The sequence below is a fragment of the Periplaneta americana genome, chromosome 1 (genome assembly GCF_040183065.1).
Source record: "Periplaneta americana isolate PAMFEO1 chromosome 1, P.americana_PAMFEO1_priV1, whole genome shotgun sequence".
Lineage (NCBI taxonomy): Eukaryota > Metazoa > Arthropoda > Insecta > Blattodea > Blattidae > Periplaneta > Periplaneta americana.
This window is the reverse complement of record NC_091117.1, coordinates 103240758-103263272: the sequence shown is the minus strand read 5'-3', so window position 1 is coordinate 103263272 and position 22515 is coordinate 103240758. Positions and strand designations below refer to the sequence as shown.

The window sequence follows — 22515 nt, the reverse complement described above, 5'->3', positions numbered from 1 at the left end:
CTATTAGTCATAGCTGAAACTGTCTTAATTTTTCCTTGCTTCTTTCTCTTAGCCCATATCTTACTCTCCGACGTTATGTAAGCAGCGTAATTTTCAGGATCTGCTTCCATCATTAAACACTCTGGTTCTATTTTCCTTGCAAGTTGCATGTTTCGACTTTTGACATTTCTTGAAACGTCAGATTTCTTACTTTTATAAATTTCTGTCTTTAAGCTTATTTTTCTTGTCCTTCCCTTATTCTCGTATTTTTTCCGTCCTCTAGTCAGTTCACCACCACTCATCGTGTAATACAGATACATGATACAGTCGCAATATTGTATCCATATAGAACTATGTAGAGACCGTATTCTTCTAGCTACATCATAAACATCACATCAATAATAATGATCATGGCCTGTGAACTAAATATCCCATTCTAATAAATGCACGGTGTTTACAGCCACGGTGTCCACATTTCAGACTTTTCGCTGGTGTGTTCTAATTACTTTTAAGCATATTAATTTTTCCGATCATATTTCATAAATAGCCTATGAAATCATTACTTACCCAGCCGTTGGTAATCTCCCCTTGCATAGTTGAGCTGGCACTTAAAAAAAATAAACACTTGCTATTCGATGCTGCTTTTGAGCCTGATACGCAAGTGCAGATTTTTTTTTATGTCTGAGAAAGCACCGACAATTCACTGTCTTCGTCTTCCGAATGTTCTGGAAGCACCATATTGAACTTCTCTTTTAAAGCGGCAAATTCAGAGCGAAGAATCATCCATTCCTTGTCAAAGCTAAAAACTCGTGGACAAAAACTACACCACTTCTGTAGTGACATTGGGCACTTTTATAAAACTGTTGTATATGTGATGTTTACTTCCTTTAACGCACTTTTCAATACAATGTGTTTCTTTGTAATCGGACTTATACTTTAAAGGTGATATTAATTGAAATTTATATTTTGTAGTGTGGGACATCCACGGTGTCCACATGTTTGGCTATTCCAAGCTATGCATGACAGTAAGAAAATGTAATATCGACCTAAGTGTAGGGTGGATAACTAGGTGTAATAGTCCTGTTTTCTTTACACAGGAGACATTTTTCAAGTTACAAGATATTATAGAAATCAATGCAGGGGAAATAAATGTGATGGGTTTCGTGAGAATGACCCATATATTGCAACCAGAACCTCAATCAGAGGTGTATGCAGTGAAAATTCAAAATATGGAATATATGAAAGGCAGCATCATTAAAGCCTGTGATCATTTCTGAGATATTTAAGCATGCTCTCTGAGTGGGGAAAATATCTATGACTGTGTATACACATCATATTGAACATATTTTGTAAATGTTCGTTTGATATTATTAAAATAGTTAACATTTCATATCATGAAAGTGATTAAGATATCTCAGAACTGATTCTGCCAGTGGCTTTCTCATAATAATACAATAGGCCTATACAGTGGTCACATAACCTTTCTTTTGTTTAAAATATCAAAGTTGCATCCAGAAGGCGGTTTTAAAGATGACGAATGGCTAGAATTATTGTGTGTTTAATTGCTTGATTCATTGATCATATAGTAAAGAAACATCTCTATTAACCTAACAAAGTAGGTATTAGATATTTATTAGGGTGATTCCAGAATTCTGACTCACTCTGTTAATGTAGTTCGCAATGTGTAACACTCTTGTGTATGTTTATTAAAAAATGTGAGTATTGTATGTGGTCCTTCAGAATGTGGTACATAACTAAATAAATACGGGAAAGAAAGAAAGAAACAAAGAAACAAAGAAAAATTGTCACCTGCATAACAATTTAAACAAAATTACGGGTACTGGTATTAGCTATTACTGGTATATATGATAAGAGTCTGATACAAAAATTAGCTACTTGCCATTTAATACAATCAGGAAGTGGTTAAGTTTTTAAATGACAACTGTCCAAACTATGAAACTCAATAGCCAAAAACATTAAAATATTAAAGCCATACCTTTCCGACGCATGCATAAAGACATTCCAGTTCCTCATACTTGGAAGCCACACTGGAGCTGGTAGGCTCAGTAGGAAATATACTCATCAAACGAGACAATAATCCATGCACAAGGCGGATGACCTGCAAAATAATAATAATACAGTTATTTACTTACTGGCTTTTAAGGAACCCAGAGGTTCATTGCCGCCCTCACATAAGCCCGCCATTGGTCCCTATCCTGAGCAAGATTAATCCAGTCTCTACCATCATAGCCCACCTCCCTCAAATCCATTTCAATATTATCTTCCCATCTACGTCTCGGCCTCCCCAAAGGTCTTTTCCCCTCTGGTCTCCCAACTAACACTCTATATGCGTTTCTGGATTCGCCCATACGTGCTACATGTCCTGCCCATCTCAAACGTCTGGATTTAATGTTCCTAATTATGTCACGTGAAGAATACAATGCGTAATAATAACAATAATAATAATAATAATAATAATAATAATAATAATAATAATAATAATAATAATAAAAATAAAATAAAACAAAAATTATTTCAGCTGAAAACAAACAAGTTTTGAGCTCCTTAAGTTCTTATACCAGAAAGAGCTATTACCTTTGAATTGGAGCAAGTGATGCATGCTGCAATTCCTCTCTGTAGAGGTTTGCAACTTGTCAATATCTGTTCCTTTTTCATGACTCCCAGCAGGAATGTGAGCAACTCCAATGCAGTGCAAATGTTGCCATAATTAGGTGTACCTGATTCAACAGACACGAACACCTTGTCAAACCAATTCAACTTGAGGTCACACTGCTGTGGCCACACATCTGGCTTCAGAGCAGTTTTAAGCAGTGCTACGCAACGACGTGAAAGCAATTCACCTGGGGAACCAACAGTTGTGTTGGCATCATTCACCTGCAGAACAGTTTAATATCAGTGGTGTATATTATCTTTCACAAAATAATTAGAAAAAATGTCATATCTCTTCATTACTCTGATATTTTAGTGTTTTCGCTGTGGTTAGACAAGAACTGTCTCACATGAACTCTCTTCTGGGAGTGAGAAGTCCATTTATCTATGCTACCGTACTAGACACAGAAGGGGTAATTGCACAGTTATTGAAATTGAGAAATTCATGTTTTTTGTTCTGATATTTCCCGCTTTGTTACTTCTTGGGGAAAAATACTTATTTGGTATTATTAAGAATTTGTTGTGCTAAATCCAATTTTATTAAAATTAATCCTATAAACATAGCTCTTCATGTATTAAATGTAGTTACGAGAATTTCTTTTATTTATTCTAGCATCTATTACTAAGTTTGAAAGTTGTAACTGCATTTATATAGGAGCAAGCCAGGGCACAAGCCCTTATAATAATTTTATTTAAACTCTTTATTTATATAACTCAACTAAAGTCAATATAAATGTCAGTTGGTTATAACATATGAAATTAAGTCATTTATTATATATATGATAACTGGTGAGATGAAGAACAATTCTTCCCATATCAATGATTATAATGTTCGAGTAAGAATTTTTACTGTTGCTTTAAAACCATACATCTTTTTCATAGTTTGTAAAGACTTTTCTATATGGTGGTGGAAGAGATCAGCTGACATGTAGGTATGGGCCGTTTCAAAATATTTTACTTCAATTTTTCAGCAGAATCTCCGAACTATTGGTGCAGTACACAATAAGATAAAGAACGCCCAATTCTTATTCTGAAAGAGAGGAACTTGTGAAATGAACCATGCAACAAACATGCTACAGAAAGTAATTTATTTCCTTTATCCACTGAAACAAACCTCTCATTATAAACAGTCAAATTATGGGTGAATGTGACTGACATAAACATGTCACGCCAAGGAAGCATTATCACTTTCTCCAGGTCTACAGAATAAATAACTTTATCTTCTGACACATTGTATATCTCTTCTATAATGATCTATCACAACTTTTGCCTTTGCAATGTGGGGGTCATTGTACGAAAATGCGACATTTTCACGAAAAAGAAAAATCTTACGAATCTCTGCTTGTTATATGTCATTTTTTTCGTTATGATCTGAATTTTTTGAATCTGACATTGATTGTGTAACAACATGTATGTGGAAGAAAAAGCACAAAGAAGTCTGTGGTTTAAGAGCGCGAAATTATCTATTAGAAATGACATATTTGAATGCATATTTAAGACAAATAAGTCATTACTTCTGTATGTTAAATTCAAATAATAATGAAGTGCTGATCTTTGTTAATAATTATAATGCATAGAAACTGTAATACAATGATTATTTCGTGCTTAATTACAATTATTACAAAGAAAGGTTGAGAGTTCCACTCAAATGGACAGTTGTTTATATTTCTTCAAAACAATTCCACTTTTTAATGTTTCATAAATGTAAAAGTGAAACACATCACATAACAATCAACTTCTTGTAAGGGCAACATTTTGATTTATGTACAAATTCTACAAGAAAAACACGTCACATACGTAACACACGACTGTGAAATACGAACAAAAATGTTATGTTCGTGGGTCACTAAAGTTTATCCTGAAATCAAGTTACAATTTTTGTTGTAATTGGAAGTCTTTACGCCTAAACATAATTAGTAGTGGAATTTCAAATACTTATTGTTGATTTAGGTAATTGTGTGTGTGCACACGTATCTGTGCGTTTTTTTTTTAATGTACACAGAGCGTTTAGAATAGAAAGTGTGGTAACTCGGCAAGGGTCTAATGGGACTTTTAAACCCCCTAGTGTCGCCGCGGCAACTGAGCGAAACATTGGCGTGGCGATCGTTCTAAGATTGCAGGTTTCCTCTTAATACTGTGGACAGAGCATGTAGAACTCGTTCTGCTATGGAATTAAGAAGATATTTCTTGTGGTGTTCGGGTGATTTTTATTGTATCGTTTATGTGAGCAAGTAGTAATAAGCCTAATTGTTTTGTTCTTGATGTAAATCCAATTATAGATACTCTATAATCTGTAAGGAAGAGACTTTCTTTTATCCATCCATAGACTAGTCTATTTGTCAGAAGTGGTGTAGAGCAATTCCACGAACACAGAAAACTGTATGCTCGTTCTTATATCTGTGATATCCATTTTTCTGCGGTTTTGATTGTGATTTTTTAAAATCGTGATTTATTTAACGATGCTCGCAACTGCAGAGGTTATATCAGCTTCGCCGGTGTGTCGGAATTTTGTCCCACAGGAGTTTTTTTTACATGCCATTAAATCTACTGACATGAGCCTGTCGCATTTAAACACACTTAAATGCCATCGATCTCGGCAGGGATCGAACCCGCAACCTCGAGCATTGAAAGCCAGCGCTATATCAACTGCACTACCGAGGGCGACTTTTGATTGTAAGAGCCGATAAATTTATTATTGCCAGTAAAGAGGTAGGACTTCCACGCAAGAACTGGCAACCAAAACCACATGCTATAACACATATTTTCCCAAACTTGCCTCGATATCTTAAAAAAAGAAAAGAAGAGAAAATATCCAACGAAGAGGACATCAATCCATTCTCATAACAATGTATCCTTACCAAGTACCATCTGGCTATGACCAATTCCATTGACGCTAAATAATCCAGCAGTTGATACAGCATCGTTAAATATCCGAGTAAAAAATAATTGGATGTGACACCCGAAAATCAGAAGAACACCTTAGTTGGTCATGCGCTTGTATGCATTAATGTACCATTACTCCACACCTGAATGCCCAAAATTATGTCTAGTTACATTGACCGTAATTCCTTCCAGTGAATGAACTCCAGACCAGCATTTCAGCTGTTTAGTGTGAGTTTTTCAAAATCGATACATTTTTTAGAGTCATAAACTGTGATGGGTTCGAGGAAAGTGAAAATACAAAAGAATTCAAAGATGAATGAACGACCATGCAGATACGTTGAACTCAAAGTCTGCCCTGTACAAAGGATTCTAGCATTACACGATTTTAGAAAATATATGACACGTAATTGACAATATAAAGAACACGTTTGCCTAAGAAAGAACCCTTGAATTATTTAGAGTGACAATTCAGAGCACTAGCGAAATATATTAATTCTTGTGGGATAGCAGAAAAAAATTAACTAGGATCCTCTAGAGCGATATTTTGGAATTAGAAAATGATTATCTTGTGATGATTACCATAGACTTTCTACATGTGAAGATTTTTCAATCTATGTGCCGGTTAAAAAATGTGCTGTATTAAAGTGCTAATTGTGAACTCCTAATTGAATCCAAGCACCTACCTTCCACTTTATTAAATATACATGTTTAATTATTAATTATTTTATTTTTAATAATAGCACTTCAGCCGTAATTAACATAAAAGTTATTTCAGTAACAAAAGTACAGTATAATTCTACTTTGCATCTAGGCTAGAACTTAATCTGGTTTACAATTTTATTACGTTTGCACATCATAAGATTTCTAATCGAGCATATGAGAAAGTAATAGACCTCATGGAAAAGTCGTTAATTTAATATTCTCCAATAAGTAGCATACAACTACTTAATACAGTGCTACCAAATTGTTTTAATATTACAAAACACAAAATAACCTAGGTATTTCAAAAGATCAAAACTTAAATTAGCATAGATATAATATCGAAGTTTAATTTATGAGTCTAAGTTGCACGTAATATTTTTTGTTCCCCTGAATTACGTATAAACCAGATACAACTGCAACTAATGACTAAATAGTAGATAAAAACTATTGGTGAAGATAAAGTGTCTCCTTTATTATATTACAATCTTTCTTGTGTATAAAAACTATAATTTCATGTCAATGCGTACTTTATAATGCCATAAAAATTTTCAGTTTTGCGATGCTGTACTTTTTTTTTGCGTATTTCTGGCTGAAGCCGGCACAATGTTCCATTTTAATTATTATATTTACTATTCAGGGTTGTGTTATATAATTCAAAATTTGTTAATGTAGTAATATTACATTTTTAAAGAAGTAAAATATTGTAACTAAGTACTTTACAATACATTCTTATCTAATGGGTTATTTTTAAAAACCTTTTTCATTCACTTGAATAGTGATCTTGAAACTGGGCACTGAAAATAGGGCTAGCGCCACTTGGCTACGATCCACTGAACTAGAGGAAGTAACGTCTTCTACCCGCTCTGGCAGTAGTAAAAAAGTATTGGTGAAAATATAATGTCCCATTTGATATATTATATTATACTTTCTTGTACATCGAAAACTATAATTTTGTGTCAAAATGTACTTACAACAACACAAAAATGTTCAGTTTTGCGAAGCTGTACTTTTTTTTTGCGTTCTTCTCTCTGAAGCTGACAGAATGTTCCAGTTTACTGTTGATTATTATACTCGTATTTACGATTCAGGAGTGAATGATATAACTCAAGAGTAGTTAATGTAGTAGTATTACATTTTTTAAATAAGTAAAGTATTGTGATAAACTATAATATACTTTTATCTAGTGGGTATTTTAAAAACATCTGCAATGACTCGAATAGCGCTCCTGAAACTGAGAACAGAAAGCAGAGCGAGCGCCACTCTGCGACGAACTGCTGGACTAGTGGAAGTATTGTCACTTTCTCTTCTACCCGCTCTGATGTACATATACTGTAGGTTAAACACTTTTGAAAATATGGGTTCCATAATTTATTGTTGTAAGGGGGAAAGGAACTGGCCACACTACCCCATTATCTCCTCGCCTAGTTGCCTCATAAGTGGTGTCTTCTTGGTATCACTTGGGAGGTTCGGACAGTTTACTAAACAACAATTGTTGAAAAACTATAGTGTGTAGGCCTAAAATTCGTACGAAACATTTAATTTATGCCTAAAGTTCGTAAAAATCATTTAATTTTGTTTAATTCCTTGCATTAAAAACTTACAAAAATTGATTTATGTAAATTTATTTCATATAAAGAAACAAGCTTATACAGTACATTTTATGACAAATAGGTAGCCACCATACTAGGCCTATGTATAAATAAATTGGTTAATTATTTGCACATTAGGTAAATGGTATTACATTTCTGATATTAATTTGCCGTTGACCAATGCTAAGGACCTTGTATTTCTTTCATTCTCCTGTGATATTAATTTAAAATAGTTTTTTTAATAATATTAATTAACTTACCCTAGGTATCATTTAGCAATTCTAAAAGATGGTCTCTTTTTAATCTATATTAGTCCTATTGATATCATATTTATACATTTTGAACATTTTTGATAGTATTTTCAAGAATTTTAGTTGGGCTGAATACTTGGTTGGGTTTTTTCCGAGGTTTTCTCCAACTGTAAGGCGAATAACAGGTAATTTATGGCGAATCCTCGGCCTCATCTTGCCAAATACCATTTCGCTATCACCAATCCCATTGACACTAAATAACCTAGTCGTTGATACAGTGTCGTTAAATGACTAAGTAAAAGAAAAAAGACATGAAATATAGAGGGGAAGTTACAAAGGCTTGTGGTGGCGAAGAATTTAAAGTGCCTGTGATGTTCAAGGAAGGTAAGTAGAAATGGCTGACATATTGGTGTATTTGTCACATGACATTATATCGGAAATATCACCACATATGGTTGTAAATAACAGTGGATATTTTAAATTTGAAAGTGTATTTTAGTGTAAGCATGTTTTATTTTGTATAATAAGAACTGTAGGCATAGTGTATAAGTCTTTCACAAGAAGTGATGTAATATAGTACATTTAAAACAATTAATAACCAATATGACAGAAATGTTCGTGTGTCACAACATATTTGCAATATTTTATTTCTTAATGGCACTCTTAGCTTTTTTTAAGTTTGTGATTTAGTAGTTACATGTGCTACACAAATGAAAATTGTTTGGAAAACAACTGAATGCATTTATGTCATTTGGCACAATAATATGAATATTTTTCATTTTGGTAATAAATTAAGTGGCAAGAAAATGTTCGTGTGTCACACCATATAATATTTCATATTTTTTACATTATTAATTACTCATTTTCATTAAGAATTTTTGTTTATATTTAGGAATGCTTACTGGTATGTTAAAAGACAGTAATGTCTTTTTCATCAACTACTAAGTATTTAATTATATATCCTGCGAAGATCATAGTTAGTTACTTAAAAAATGTTAGTGTATCACTATGGAATGGCCCGTGTATATCTATCCCACTTCTTACATATTTGATCTCAGTCCCCTAACTGCCCATTGTGCAACTCAAACCAAGAAATGGATTCGGAACACTTCAAAATCTGTGCTTCAGTGTCTAGTTATGATAATATCTTTGAAAAATATTGGAGTGCAAGAGGTCAAATGACTTTATTGTCAAATGCCTGGCATTAGAAAACAACAACAACATATTTGATCTGCAGATCTTTTTTTGAATGAGGATGCATATTGAAAAGCTCCCATAATTCACACTCTTCGTTTCAAAGTTTAACAAAAATGATATTTAACTTCTGAACTTCAATAAAGTATAGATCATAGAAACATTGAAAATGAGAGTACTGACTGCATAAATTACCACAGAAAAGCCTTAATTTCACAGAATCTTTTGTTGGGTGGACGTTCCCTTCTATAATGAGATTCAAAGGGCTGAAAACAATTATTGCCAATATACTAAAGCCTTCCTAGCAGTAAGTACAATATCAGAAGCCAATTCGGCTGTATCTATAGCAGATATTGCTTTATTTGCCTAGTATTTGTTAGTTACGCCAACATTGCTTAGTATTAGAGAACAAAATAGAAGATAGGACTAATAAAATAAGAGTTACTTTCACATTTACAGCCTAAAAAATCTAGAAACAAATGGAAAAAATAATGCTTATTCACATGGCAGTACTTACTTACTTTCCTCAAAAATGTTAGTTACCCCTTCTGTGCTTAGTATGACGATATAAATCTATTAATACTTCATAATAACATAAAAGTAATGAGATTATGGATTATCTGATTAAAATAAATTTGTCATTTACACTTGTTATGGAAAGTGGCATTTCCTGTCTATTATTAAGACAAGAAATCTGCTCGACCTATCAGGTTCATGCTACAGCTATGGCAACTCCAGTGTTGTCTGATGAAGCTTGTTTTGATTTCACTATGGTCCATCTACTTGACTCATGGTTTGCCTGTTGTTTCTCATATGCATCTCTACTTCTTTGGTTGTTAGTGTTTTTGTATCATTCGTCTGTTTACATGACAGCAATTACTTAAAATGAATGTAGCAATAGGGGTAGCAATAACATCACCATAATCACATCTCATTAAAGTCAGTAGCCATGAACTTTGTTCTCAATGTAGTCTACATAATTATAATGTGTGACTTACCTGACATGCCAATCGCAAAAGGAAGTTGAGAACAGCATCTGCATGTGCTCGTTCTATTGGTTTGGTGCTCCCTGGCTCAACTCTTGGTATCACTATGGGAATGATATTAGGACCAGGTCCTGATGCATGACGTTTCCTGGAGTCGAGGCCCAAAGCATCATCAAGAGAAGGTCTCTTCATTCCCGCTCCTGATGGCATCCCACCAATCTGAACAAACAGTAAGACAGTTGATGAATTGAATGTATTTCCTAATTCCGATGTCATAATACAGAGTGATTTATATAGAACTGACATATTTCTTTCTTTAATTATTCTGTTGGAAATTCATTCAATGACCCAATTTTAGCACCAAATTATGCAGAATGTTCTGGAGTTTCGATTCCTTGTCACTAGATGCGCAGATGTTTATGTTTTATTCCTATTGTTGGCAGCCTAAAGCCATATAGGGTTAAGGTTGTTCATCAGCTACAGGAACCAGATAAGGATAAATGATTGAATTATTGTCGTTGGTTTCAGACGTTCATTGTGCAAAATCCTGCCATATTGTCCATCACATGGTTCACAGATGAAGCATGGTTCCATTTATCCGGTTATGTGAACTCACAGAACTCACGCCATTGGGCCATCGAAAATCCACATGTCATCCATGAAGCACCTATGCACCGGGTTAAAATCGGAGTTTGGTGCGCAATATCAGCACAGAGAATAGTGGGGCCAATTTTTTTTAAACAGACTGTGAACACTGCAGAGTACCGACTGATTTTCATAAAGTTTGTTGAGCAACTGGATGATGTAGAGTGGAGTCAAGGATATTTTCAGCAAGATGGCGCTACATGCCATACATCAAATGAATCCATGGAACTAATTGCAAGTTTCTTTGACGACCGAATAATTTCCAGGAACCTGTGGCCACCGAGATCTCCAGATTTGACAACGCCGGACTTCTTTCTATGGGGTTACTTAAAAGACAGGGTTTACGCCACACGTCCCCAGACATTGGACGATCTGAAGCACAACATCACACAGGAGATTCAAGCTATTGACAACAGAGTCCTCCAACGAGTGGCCAGTAACATGGAACGACGTGTTGAGTTGTGCCTTATGCAGGATGGGGGACATTTTCAACATTTGCTATAGAGGTAAATAATCTCCCAAAATTCCTCTACATTTTAGGTATAATAAGTTGTCGCTAGCACAATTTGTTTTGAAACAATTAATGAAAGAAATGTGTCAGTTCTATATAAATCACTCTGCATTATATTTAACTAAAGAGCTTACAAGAATTACAATAGTGTTTCCATTATTCCACAGGACTTATCAGAATTAGTCAAGAATTAGATAATCTTCTTCTTCTGCTTCTTCTTCTTCTTCTTCTTCTGCTGCTCCTCCTCCTCCTCTTCTTCTTCTTCTTCTTCTTCTGCTGCTCCTCCTCCTCTTCTTCTTCTTCTTCTTCTTCTTCTTCTTCTTCTTCTTCTTCCAGGGATTAAACCTTACTGGTTCGTTCCGGCTCCAATTATTAAAGCTGTTGTATCCATCTCTTTCATGGACGTCCTTGGTCTCTTTTTCCTTCTCTCAGTCGATAGTTTAAACTTCTCCAAGCCATTCTATTAGTAGATCTAGATCTAGATCTATAGAATCTATAGATCTATAGAATCCGGCCATGAAAGCCTACACTACATTCTATTAGTATCCACTCTACAGACATGTTCATACCATTGTCTCCTATATTCTTCTATTTTATTTGTAAGACTAAATATGTTCAATTCTTTACGAATATCTTCACTTCGTTTTTGTATCCCGCCACAAACCGTAAATATAATAATAATAATAATTGCTCTATTTATTCTAGCAGAATTACGGCTGCAAGGTCTTCTCTTCCACTCAAACAGAGGATGAAAAACAAATACATAATAACAAAATGTTGTCATAAAAATTAAATATGCAAGACAAAAACAAAGCAGCAAAATATGCAAATGCTAGAAGAATATAAAATAAATGTTTTCATGAATAATTTATAGTTTATTTTAAGCATAAATATTAGCACTCTGTAAGTAAGTACACTCATGAAAAGAAAAAATGTCCGGATTAGAGAAGCCATCATGGTAGCCATGCAGTACAGCCATACTGAAATTTTGCAACATATTATCTTCATGATTCAGTTTATTGTTTTCCCTCCCAAGTCTTTACAATGAACTTAACCCTGTTCTGCTGTTATCTGTTTCTAATTTAGACAATGATGTAAGTCACGAAACTTAAAAATACTGAAGTTCCTGCAATGTCCACTGTACATACATGTGGAAAGAACACTGGCAAAGGCTTGATGTCGAAGTGCATCGAGTCTTGCTCACTGCATGATTTTTTTTATAAGTTTGTACAGTATTTAGTTTCATGTGATATTGATTTTATTTCACTATCACTATCATAATATTTTTCCCATACTGTGTCTTATTAGTATGGAAATTTACTAACCTATTCAAAACAAAAATACTCATCTCACAATTGATTGATACTGCATCGATGTGCTTCTGAGTGACCCTTTTTTTATGGTGCATTTGTTGTTAGCAATCAGCAATTTGTTTTTACATACGAGATTTTAACTTGGTAAAAGGACTTGTGCTATTAAAGTCCATTACTATATAATAATGTGACAGCGACGTGAGATTCGAACTCACGACCAGCGTCCCGCAAGAAAGCAGATCGCACAGGCTCCACGGAACATTGAGTAACGTCGCGCGGTGGAGAGAAGAGAGAGGGTGTATTACGTCAACGCGACGAGTTTGCGCGCGCATCTGGTGCTGGTAGAGAGGAGAGGGCTCTGGATTTCTCTGGAGTGCCATCTCTAGAGACGCGTGGAACTTTCGAGGCTACGTCGCTGTGGTTATAAATTACGGTCGCGAAGGAACGACAGCAGTTTTCAGTTGATTAGTCAGCCAGTCAGTGAGAAAGCCAGAGCAAGCAAGCCAGTCTTGTGTACCGGAGTTCGACTCGAGTGTGCGTCCGCATCTGCGTCAGCATCCGAAGGCCTGAGTTCGAGTGCAGTGGACCGCAGTTGGAGGGACCTGAGTTCGAGTGCAGTGGACCGCAGTTGGAGGGACCCGAGTTCGAGTACAGTGAACTGTCTCTGAAGGTCTGTGGTTCGAGATACTGTGAACTCGAGTGACTGAGATAGAAGAACTGTGAACTGAGAACTGGTAGTTCTGATTTGTAAATAGTGCTTTGTAAATATTAGTTAAGATTAACAGTTCATTGTTGTGCGTAATAGTCCAAGTAAATTGTCATTGTCGTCGGTGGAGTGCTATAACGAATACTGTGTTGAGTGAAGATCCAATTGTTGACGAGAGCGTTTAAGGTGAATTGTAGAAAGGAATTATTGTTGTGACGAATAAATTACATTGTTGTAACTAATAAAAATAACACTGGTGTCAGAAGTGGGATATTATCGACAATGGAGAACCTACAGCAAATCCTGCAAGCCATCGCGGAAATGAAAGCTGAAATGAAAAACGACATAAGTGCAGTAAAAGCAGAAATGAAGAACGATATCAGTGAAGTAAAAGATAACATGAACGACATGAACAGGCACATCAGTGAGGTTAAGAACGACATAAGTGATGTGAAAACGGAGATGAAAAGTGACATAAGCGATGTGAAAACGGAGATGAAAAGTGACATAAGTGAAGTGAAAGGCGACATAAGCGGAGTGAAAGGCGACATAAGCGGAGTGAAAGATGACGTCACTACGCAAATTGAAAGCGTTTCGGCCCACGTAGATGGAATTGTCGCCATCGTAAAAGACGAACTTAAGGCCGATTTGGATAAACTAAACCAGAATTTTACAACTATAAACGAGACAGTAGCTGAGTTGAGACAGGAGGTAGACCATTTCGACGGCAAAATCCGCGATCTCGAACGTCGTCAAGAGGAAACGTGTGTGTTGATGGACCAACATGCTGTAGAAAACAAGCACATCCTCGCGTTGGTGGATTGCCAGGCTAGAGAACATAAACAGATAGTTGCCGAGGAGGTTCGACGTGCCATGCAAGAAGTGGCCACAGAGTTAAGGACTCCCTATAGTGGCCCTGCGGAACCATCGCCTTCAGCCAGACATCACAACGTCAAGACGCCGAAGTTCGACGGTACGACGTCTTGGGCGATATTCCGTCGCCAGTTCGAGGCCATCGCAGAGCACGATGGGTGGACGCCGGCAGAGAAAACTACTCAGCTGCTGGCCGCGCTTCAGGGACAGGCGTCGGAGATTCTTCACAGCGTTCCAGAAGATGGGACAGCCGCTGAGATAATGGCGGCCCTGGGGGACGTTATGGTGACCATCAACTTGCTGCAGCATTTAGGACCCAACTAAAAACGAGGGTCCAACAGTCAGGCGAGTCCCTACAAGAATTCGCGATGGCGGTGGAACAACTTGCCCATAAGGCCCTCAGGGGCCTACCTAATGATTTCATCGCTGGAGAGGCGGCCTACACCTTCGGCAGCGGAGTTCGAGACCCGGAAATAAGACAACAGCTACTCTTAGCAGAGCATCGCACCATCAACGCAGCTCTGGCGCTCAGGATGGAGGCAGCCAAGTTGACTGCGAACGTCTCGGCATCGCACCGGATTAGGAGCGTCGCGGCGGCCGACGTCGAGGAGCGTCAACCGAAATCACCCGAGCGACGAAGACGAGGATTGCCTACCTGCTGGTCCTGCGGCGAGCCTGGGCACCTGAGGAGGGACTGTGACCAATCTGGTCACAAACAGGAAAACTAAAAGGGGCCGATGCGATGAGGGGCACGTCGGCGCCGTCATCACCATCCCCTCGGCTGATCTTGAAGACGGTTAACAGAAGATGCGACGATGGGCTGATTGCTGACGGATGGATAAGAGGCCGCCCATGCAGAGTACTGGTAGACACCGGGGCGTCGCTCACTATCGCCAGACCGGAAGTCGTGCGTGGCCTACCTGGGAGGATGCCGCTGCGCCGGTATGAGCTACGTACTGCCTCAGGCGAGAACCTGCCCATACAAAAGGAGGTTTTCCTGGATCTGACATTGGGAAAGAGGAGACTGGAGATGTGGGTGTTCGTCGCCAACATCACTGAAGACGTCATCCTGGGACTCGACGTTATGCGGATCTTCGATGCAACGGTGGACGTCAGGCGCCGTATCCTGCGTTTTGGTCAGGATGAAGTGTTCCTGAGGGACGTCGAACACCAACCCATGGCCAGCAGACTCACCTTGGAGAATCATGTGACAATCCCGGCAGGCTGCGAGATGGTGGTGACGGCAAGACTGGACGGACAACCTAAGAGAAACCTGCTCCTCGATTCGCAAACAACTCCCATAGATGGGGTTTATGTGGCCAGATCCCTACTCCCGAATCAGAAGGTGGTACCGGTGAGAGTCCTGAATGTCACCAATCGGGACAAGGAGGTGCCTAGCGGAACTGTACTAGGTAACGTCGAGCCGGTGGTGTCTGTGACGTCTCTGGCAGATAACGAGGAGTGTCACCGACCACGTCCAGATCTAGACCCATCAATGAAAGAGCTGGCTCGAGAATTGCCGGCGAATTTAAGCAAAAGAGAAAGAAGACAAGTCCACGATCTACTGACAGAATTTCAGGACGTATTCAGTCTGTCTGAAAACGACTATGGGAGAACGGAGAAAGTTCAGCACCGCATCGACACCGGAAATGCTCGCCCAATCAGACAACCTCCTCGACGCGTCCCTCTAGCTAAACAGAGGGAGATTGACAGCCAACTGGAGGGCATGAAAGCAAGAGGGGTCATCGAGGAATCCGACAGCCCTTGGTCATCACCTGTGGTACTGGTGAAGAAGAAGAATGGGGACCTGCGTTTCTGCGTGGACTACAGAAGACTGAATGACGTCACTAAGAAGGACTGCTTTCCGCTTCCACGAATTGACGACACCTTGGACACCCTGGCGGGAGCAGAGTGGTTCTCGACGTTGGATCTCAAGTCAGGATACTGGCAGGTGGCGCTACATCCTGAGGACAAGGAGAAAACGGCATTCTCTACAGGCCAGGGACTATGGCAGTTCACCATTATGCCGTTCGGCCTCTGCAACGCTCCGGCTACATTCCAGAGACTAATGGAGTCCGTAATGAGAGGCCTGACATACGACACCTGTTTGCTGTACCTTGATGACGTCATCGTGGTGGGCAAGACTTTCGGCGAACAGCTGTTGAACCTGAGGAAAGTGTTCGAGAGACTGCAACAAGCCAGACTGAAGTTGAACCCGAAGAAATGTCATCTATTCCAGAAGAAGGTCAACTACTTGGGACACGTAGTAGGGACCAACGGAGTGGCCACGGACCCGGAGAAGCTACAAGCCGTCAGAGGATGGCCGAGACCGAGGGACAAGCAGGAGCTGCGCCGCTTTCTCGGCCTCTGCACTTATTACAGAAGGTTCGTAGCTGGGTACGCCAACATCGCTAAGCCTCTAACCCAGCTGACCGAGGAGAAACGACAATTCCAGTGGACAGACGAGGCGGAGTCATCCTTCCAGTCGCTGAAAGAGGCGCTCTGCACTGCTCCTGTACTGGGATATCCCATCCCTGGAAGGAAGTTCACGCTCGACACGGATGCTAGCAACGTAGGCATCGGCGGAGTACTCTCTCAGGAACAGGACGGGCAAGAGAGGGTGATTGCCTACTTTAGCCGAACACTATCCAAGGCTGAGAGAAACTACTGTGTGACGCGTAGAGAACTTCTTGCCATTGTGGAAGCCCTGAAGCACTTCCACAAATATTTGTATGGCCAGGAATTCCATCTGAGGACAGACCATTCTGCACTCACCTGGCTATTGGGCTTCAAGAATCTGGAGGGGCAGACCGCCCGTTGGGTTCAACGACTGCAGGAGTACAACTTCACCTCCGAACACCGACAAGGGAAGAAACATTCCAACGCTGATGCCTTATCACGACGCCCGTGCACGGATGGCTGTAAACACTGCCTGAAAGTAGAAGAGCGGGATGGCGCCCACGCAGTCCGAGCAATTGCCGCCCAGCCGAGCCCAGGATGGGATAACGCCGCCATAAGGAGGGAGCAGCTGGAGGACCCAAACATTGGACAGCTACTACGTGATGTGGAGTCCGGCCAGAGACCAGTATGGGCCGATATCGCCAACCGTAGCACCACTTACAAGAGCTACTGGGCCCAGTGGGAATCCTTCACTGTCAAGGACGGTATCCTGAAGAGGATTTGGGAGTCGGCCGATGGAAGGACCCACATAGAACAACTTGTCCTGCCCAGGAGCAAGGTGAAGGAAGTGCTGGAGGAGACTCATGCTGGAGTGACTGGAGGCCACCTGGGAGCCAACAGGACGCTGGACAAGTTAAGGCAGAGGTTCTATTGGTTGCATCAGAGAACCGACACGGAACAATGGTGCCGAAGATGCGACACCTGTGCAGCCAGTCGCGGACCAAGGACCCGCAGCAGGGGAGCCATGCAGCAGTACAACGTGGGAGCTCCTTTTGAGAGGATCGCCATCGACGTTGCTGGACCGTTCCCGGTCACGGATCGCGGGAACCGCTACCTGCTAATCGCCATGGATTACTTCACAAAATGGCCAGAGGTGTACGCTATTCCCAACCAAGAGGCTTCGACGGTGGCCGACGCGCTGCTTGACAACTTCATCTGCCGATTCGGGGTGCCCCGGGAATTGCATAGTGATCAGGGGCGCAACTTCGAATCCAACCTGATGGGAGAATTGCTCGAGCGTCTGGGGGTGCATAAAACCAGGACCACTCCCCTCCACCCACAGTCCGACGGCATGGTGGAACGATACATCAAAACCGTGGAGGAGCACCTGCGGAAGGTGGTGTCCAACCATCAACGAGACTGGGATGCCAGAGTCCCACTGTTCCTCTTGGCCTACAGAGCTTCGGTCCACGATACAACAGGGATGACACCGGCAAACGTGGTCTTCGGGAGAGAGCTGCGCCTGCCCTGCGATCTGCTGTTTGGCACGCCACCCAGCGCCGACCAGCCAGCAACTGACTATGTGGCAGAACTCACCGAGAAGTTGAATGGAGTTCACCAACTGGCCAGAGAGCACCTCAAGATGGCCAGCGACAGGATGAAAGTGCGCTACGACAGATTAGCCAACTCTGCAGGATTCCAGGAGGGCGACCTGGTGTGGCTGTATCTACCTACCAGGACCAAAGGGAAATCACCAAAGCTGCAGCGTGCCTGGGATGGACCATACCGCGTGGTGACCCGGATCAACGACGTGGTGTACCGCATCCAGCGACAACCTCGAGGGAAGATGATGGTGGTGCATCTGGACCGATTAGCAGCCTACCAAGGGACTGCCCGAGACGAGCAGTCCTAAGGAGGGAGCAATGTGACAGCGACGTGAGATTCGAACTCACGACCAGCGTCCCGCAAGAAAGCAGATCGCACAGGCTCCACGGAACATTGAGTGACGTCGCGCGGTGGAGAGAAGAGAGAGGGTGTATTACGTCAACGCGACGAGTTTGCGCGCGCATCTGGTGCTGGTAGAGAGGAGAGGGCTCTGGATTTCTCTGGAGTGCCATCTCTAGAGATGCGTGGAACTTTCGAGGCTACGTCGCTGTGGTTATAAATTACGGTCGCGAAGGAACGACAGCAGTTTTCAGTTGATTAGTCAGCCAGTCAGTGAGAAAGCCAGAGCAAGCAAGCCAGTCTTGTGTACCGGAGTTCGACTCGAGTGTGCGTCCGCATCTGCGTCAGCATCCGAAGGCCTGAGTTCGAGTGCAGTGGACCGCAGTTGGAGGGACCTGAGTTCGAGTGCAGTGGACCGCAGTTGGAGGGACCCGAGTTCGAGTACAGTGAACTGTCTCTGAAGGTCTGTGGTTCGAGATACTGTGAACTCGAGTGACTGAGATAGAAGAACTGTGAACTGAGAACTGGTAGTTCTGATTTGTAAATAGTGCTTTGTAAATATTAGTTAAGATTAACAGTTCATTGTTGTGCGTAATAGTCCAAGTAAATTGTCATTGTCGTCGGTGGAGTGCTATAACGAATACTGTGTTGAGTGAAGATCCAATTGTTGACGAGAGCGTTTAAGGTGAATTGTGGAAAGGAATTATTGTTGTGACGAATAAATTACATTGTTGTAACTAATAAAAATAACAATAATAATAATAATAATAATAATAATCCGTGGCACGACAGTCCATGAAGGACCATGACCGACCAGCCAGCGTTGGCCTCACACCCACATGCCGAAGCAGAGGTGGATGATCCCATAGAGGGTTGATCTGTGCACCTCCCGGACACTCATTTTCTGTCACCTTACTGATGCAGCTAATATTTTTCCTGTAATAATTGTTAACAAAACACTTTCAAATGAACCTTACTAGAGATCATACTTGCGACCTTGCACTCAAGGGCTTCCTTGTAAGTAATGTTTCTGAAACATTACTTCTGGAAGCATTTTCAATTTCTTTACTTACTTCTTGCGAATCAGACTCGTCCTTAATTCTCTGGAGCTCCCACTTGATGATCACTTCGGCCAACTCTACAGCAAGCTTACGGTGTTCAATGGTTGCTGTTGGGCTGAACCCAAGACGCTGGATTGAGTTCACCATGTGCTGCACCAGGTGATGTCTTACAGGATAGTACACCTAGTAACAAATACATAAACAATTGGATATACACTTCATACCACAAGAATCATAACAATGGTTTTATGAAATGAAAGGGTAAATGATTGATAAGTTTTAATATTTTCTATACCAGAGCTACTAAGAAGGTCAGAAATATTGAAGTGGTTGAACTTAGTGTAATCAATCATGCCATCTCCATTCGAAAGGCTGCTACTGCATCTCTCCTTGGTTCATCTGGAACAGCATTTTACTTGGTGCAGAGGATTGTCCAAAGCTTGTTTTTACTGCATATGCAAAAACCTTCAGTGAAGCTGTTTTTATCTTTTTTATGTGTAATTTGACTTTGTAGAATGGTAAGTTAGTTGTATCCCTCAGAAGTACTGTGGTAGCTTTCTTTGAGAGAGATCTGTTACTTCATTCCCCATAATGCAACAGTGTCCAGGGATTCACTGGACAATGACCTTTCTTCCAAGTTTCTGTAAAGCCCTTATTGCCACCTTGCATTCTGATATTTTTCATATAAGTTGTCTTATGCAGAATTGTTGAACTTAAGGTACGGTCACACGTCGCTACTTTTGCAGCGTAACTTTTGTACTGCAGCTGCAAAAGTTGCGTGTCGTGTTCACATGTTAGCCAAAAGTAGCGCGCTGCACGCTACTTTTCGTGCTGCGCAACCCGAGTGCAGCAAAAGTTGCAACTGGAGGTTGCGAGTCTGTTCACACACAAGGCGCTACTTTTGCAGCTGCAGTCATGCTGCAGGTTTCCATCTACGTGTTGACTCCTCAATATACATTTTGCGGTTATGTTTGCATTATTAATAAACTCATGCGAAAGCTTATTTATCTATTATTTGCTTTCCTGTCCTAACTAGTATTCAGAAATTGGCATTATTTTTACTATAAAGCTTTTAAAAACGCCTATATACTTAAATGATAACCAACAGCATATTCACGTAATCAATGCTGGCAACCCTCCTGTTTGAAACTACACTACAGAAAATTAAAAAAGTGAATTATATCGTTAGCAAATATGTTCAGACTGTGTTGTGCATTTAATAACTGTTATTACTAAAACTCCAGAAATTAGGTATCTCCAGCAAATATGTTCAGATGGATATCAGAATTCCTTAGTCAAAGATTCATTGCCACTAAATTCAATAACTCACTTTCTAGTTACACACAAACATATCGAGATCTACCTCAAGGCGCTGTCCTCAGCACAACTTTATTCAATATTTATATAAATGACTTACCCTCCCTATTAGAGGAATCAAACATGAAAACAGCACTATTTGCAGATGATATAGTTTTGTGGACTTCCGGATCTTACAGACATAGAGACAAAATTCAAAATTCTGCTCTTAAAGCTCTAAATCAACTACATGAATGGAATACATCAAATTTGATGTCACTCAATTTAAGCAAAAGTAACTACCAAATATTTTCACTCGGTAAAAAAGAAAGAGAATTCAATATTCAATACAATGGCCAACACCTTCCTAGGACTTATGAATCCAAATATCTTGGAGTTATTTTCGATAGTAAGTTAACATGGAGCAACCATTTGAAATACATTTCTGAAAAAGCTCGTAAAAGATTCTCCCTTCTAAAAAGACTAGCAGGAAAGAAATGGGATGCTCTAGGAATACTTTGAACACTACATACAAAATGTTTATACAGCCAGAGCTGACATACTGTGGAGAAATTTTAATTACTTCACCTTTCATAAACGACATAGAATATGTTCAAAACCAAGCTCTCAGACTCATTACTGGTGGAATCAAAACAACTCCAATAGATTCTATGAGATTCCTCACTAATATTAACAGCATCAAAATGACAATAGAAGAAAAAGCACTGATTCTATATGAAAAACTTATCAGATTACCAGGAAACAATTGGCATTCATACAGTCCTCTCTGTAGATTGAAAACTCAGAAATCAGAAGTAAACACTGAAATACTGAAACAATTGTCTTTAGAGACAATTAATATTAGGTACCCTCCACAAAACTGGCTTCATTTATACACCGACGGATCCTTGATCTCCAGAGAACAAGGTGCCAGTGCAGGTGTTATGTGCTGTCTCTTCTCACTTTATAGATCTCTTGGATATGGAACAACAAGTTTTGATGGTGAAATCATTGCAATAAGTGAATGTCTCGGGAATCTTCTATGCCACATCAATAAATTTAGGAATGCAGTTATATTGTCAGACTCCAAAGCAGCTATTCTATCAATAGTCTCTAAACACACACCTTGATCTCAAACAGCAGAAATAACTAAAATGCTCTCTCAATTATTATCATTCAATAAAAGAATTGTATTCCAATGGATACCATCCCATTGTGGAATCCTGGGAAATGAGAATGCGGATGCTTTAGCAAAGAAGGGCAGCACTGCTACTTACAGACCTGTTACTAAATCTACGTATTACTCTGTGAAAAGATTTATTAAATCTACATACTTAGACTTCAACAAAAACAAAATTTGATAACTCAATCCCAAGGGAAAAAATGGAACTCTCTGCATCAAAATCCACAGTTAATTCCCGATTTACCACGAAAATCGTCTGTAGCTGCATTTAGATTGGCAACAGGCCATGATTGTTTGGCCAAACACCTGCATAGAATTGGAATATATCA

General features: G+C 39.9%; 1 protein-coding gene across 6 annotated transcripts in view; it reads right to left on the bottom strand.

Annotated features, from left to right (window-relative positions):
* Nipped-A (Transcription-associated protein Nipped-A) overlaps positions 1 to 22515 on the bottom strand; it is a 494348-nt gene that overhangs the window by 154227 nt on the left and 317606 nt on the right. For all 6 annotated transcript variants that reach the window (XM_069825168.1, XM_069825181.1, XM_069825178.1 and 3 more), the window contains exons 35-38: positions 19720 to 19890; positions 10267 to 10473; positions 2575 to 2874; positions 1976 to 2098 (exon numbers count right to left, since the gene is read on the bottom strand). In XM_069825168.1, the coding sequence (XP_069681269.1) occupies positions 1976 to 2098; positions 2575 to 2874; positions 10267 to 10473; positions 19720 to 19890 (801 nt within the window). The remainder of the gene's footprint in view (positions 1 to 1975; positions 2099 to 2574; positions 2875 to 10266; positions 10474 to 19719; positions 19891 to 22515) is intronic.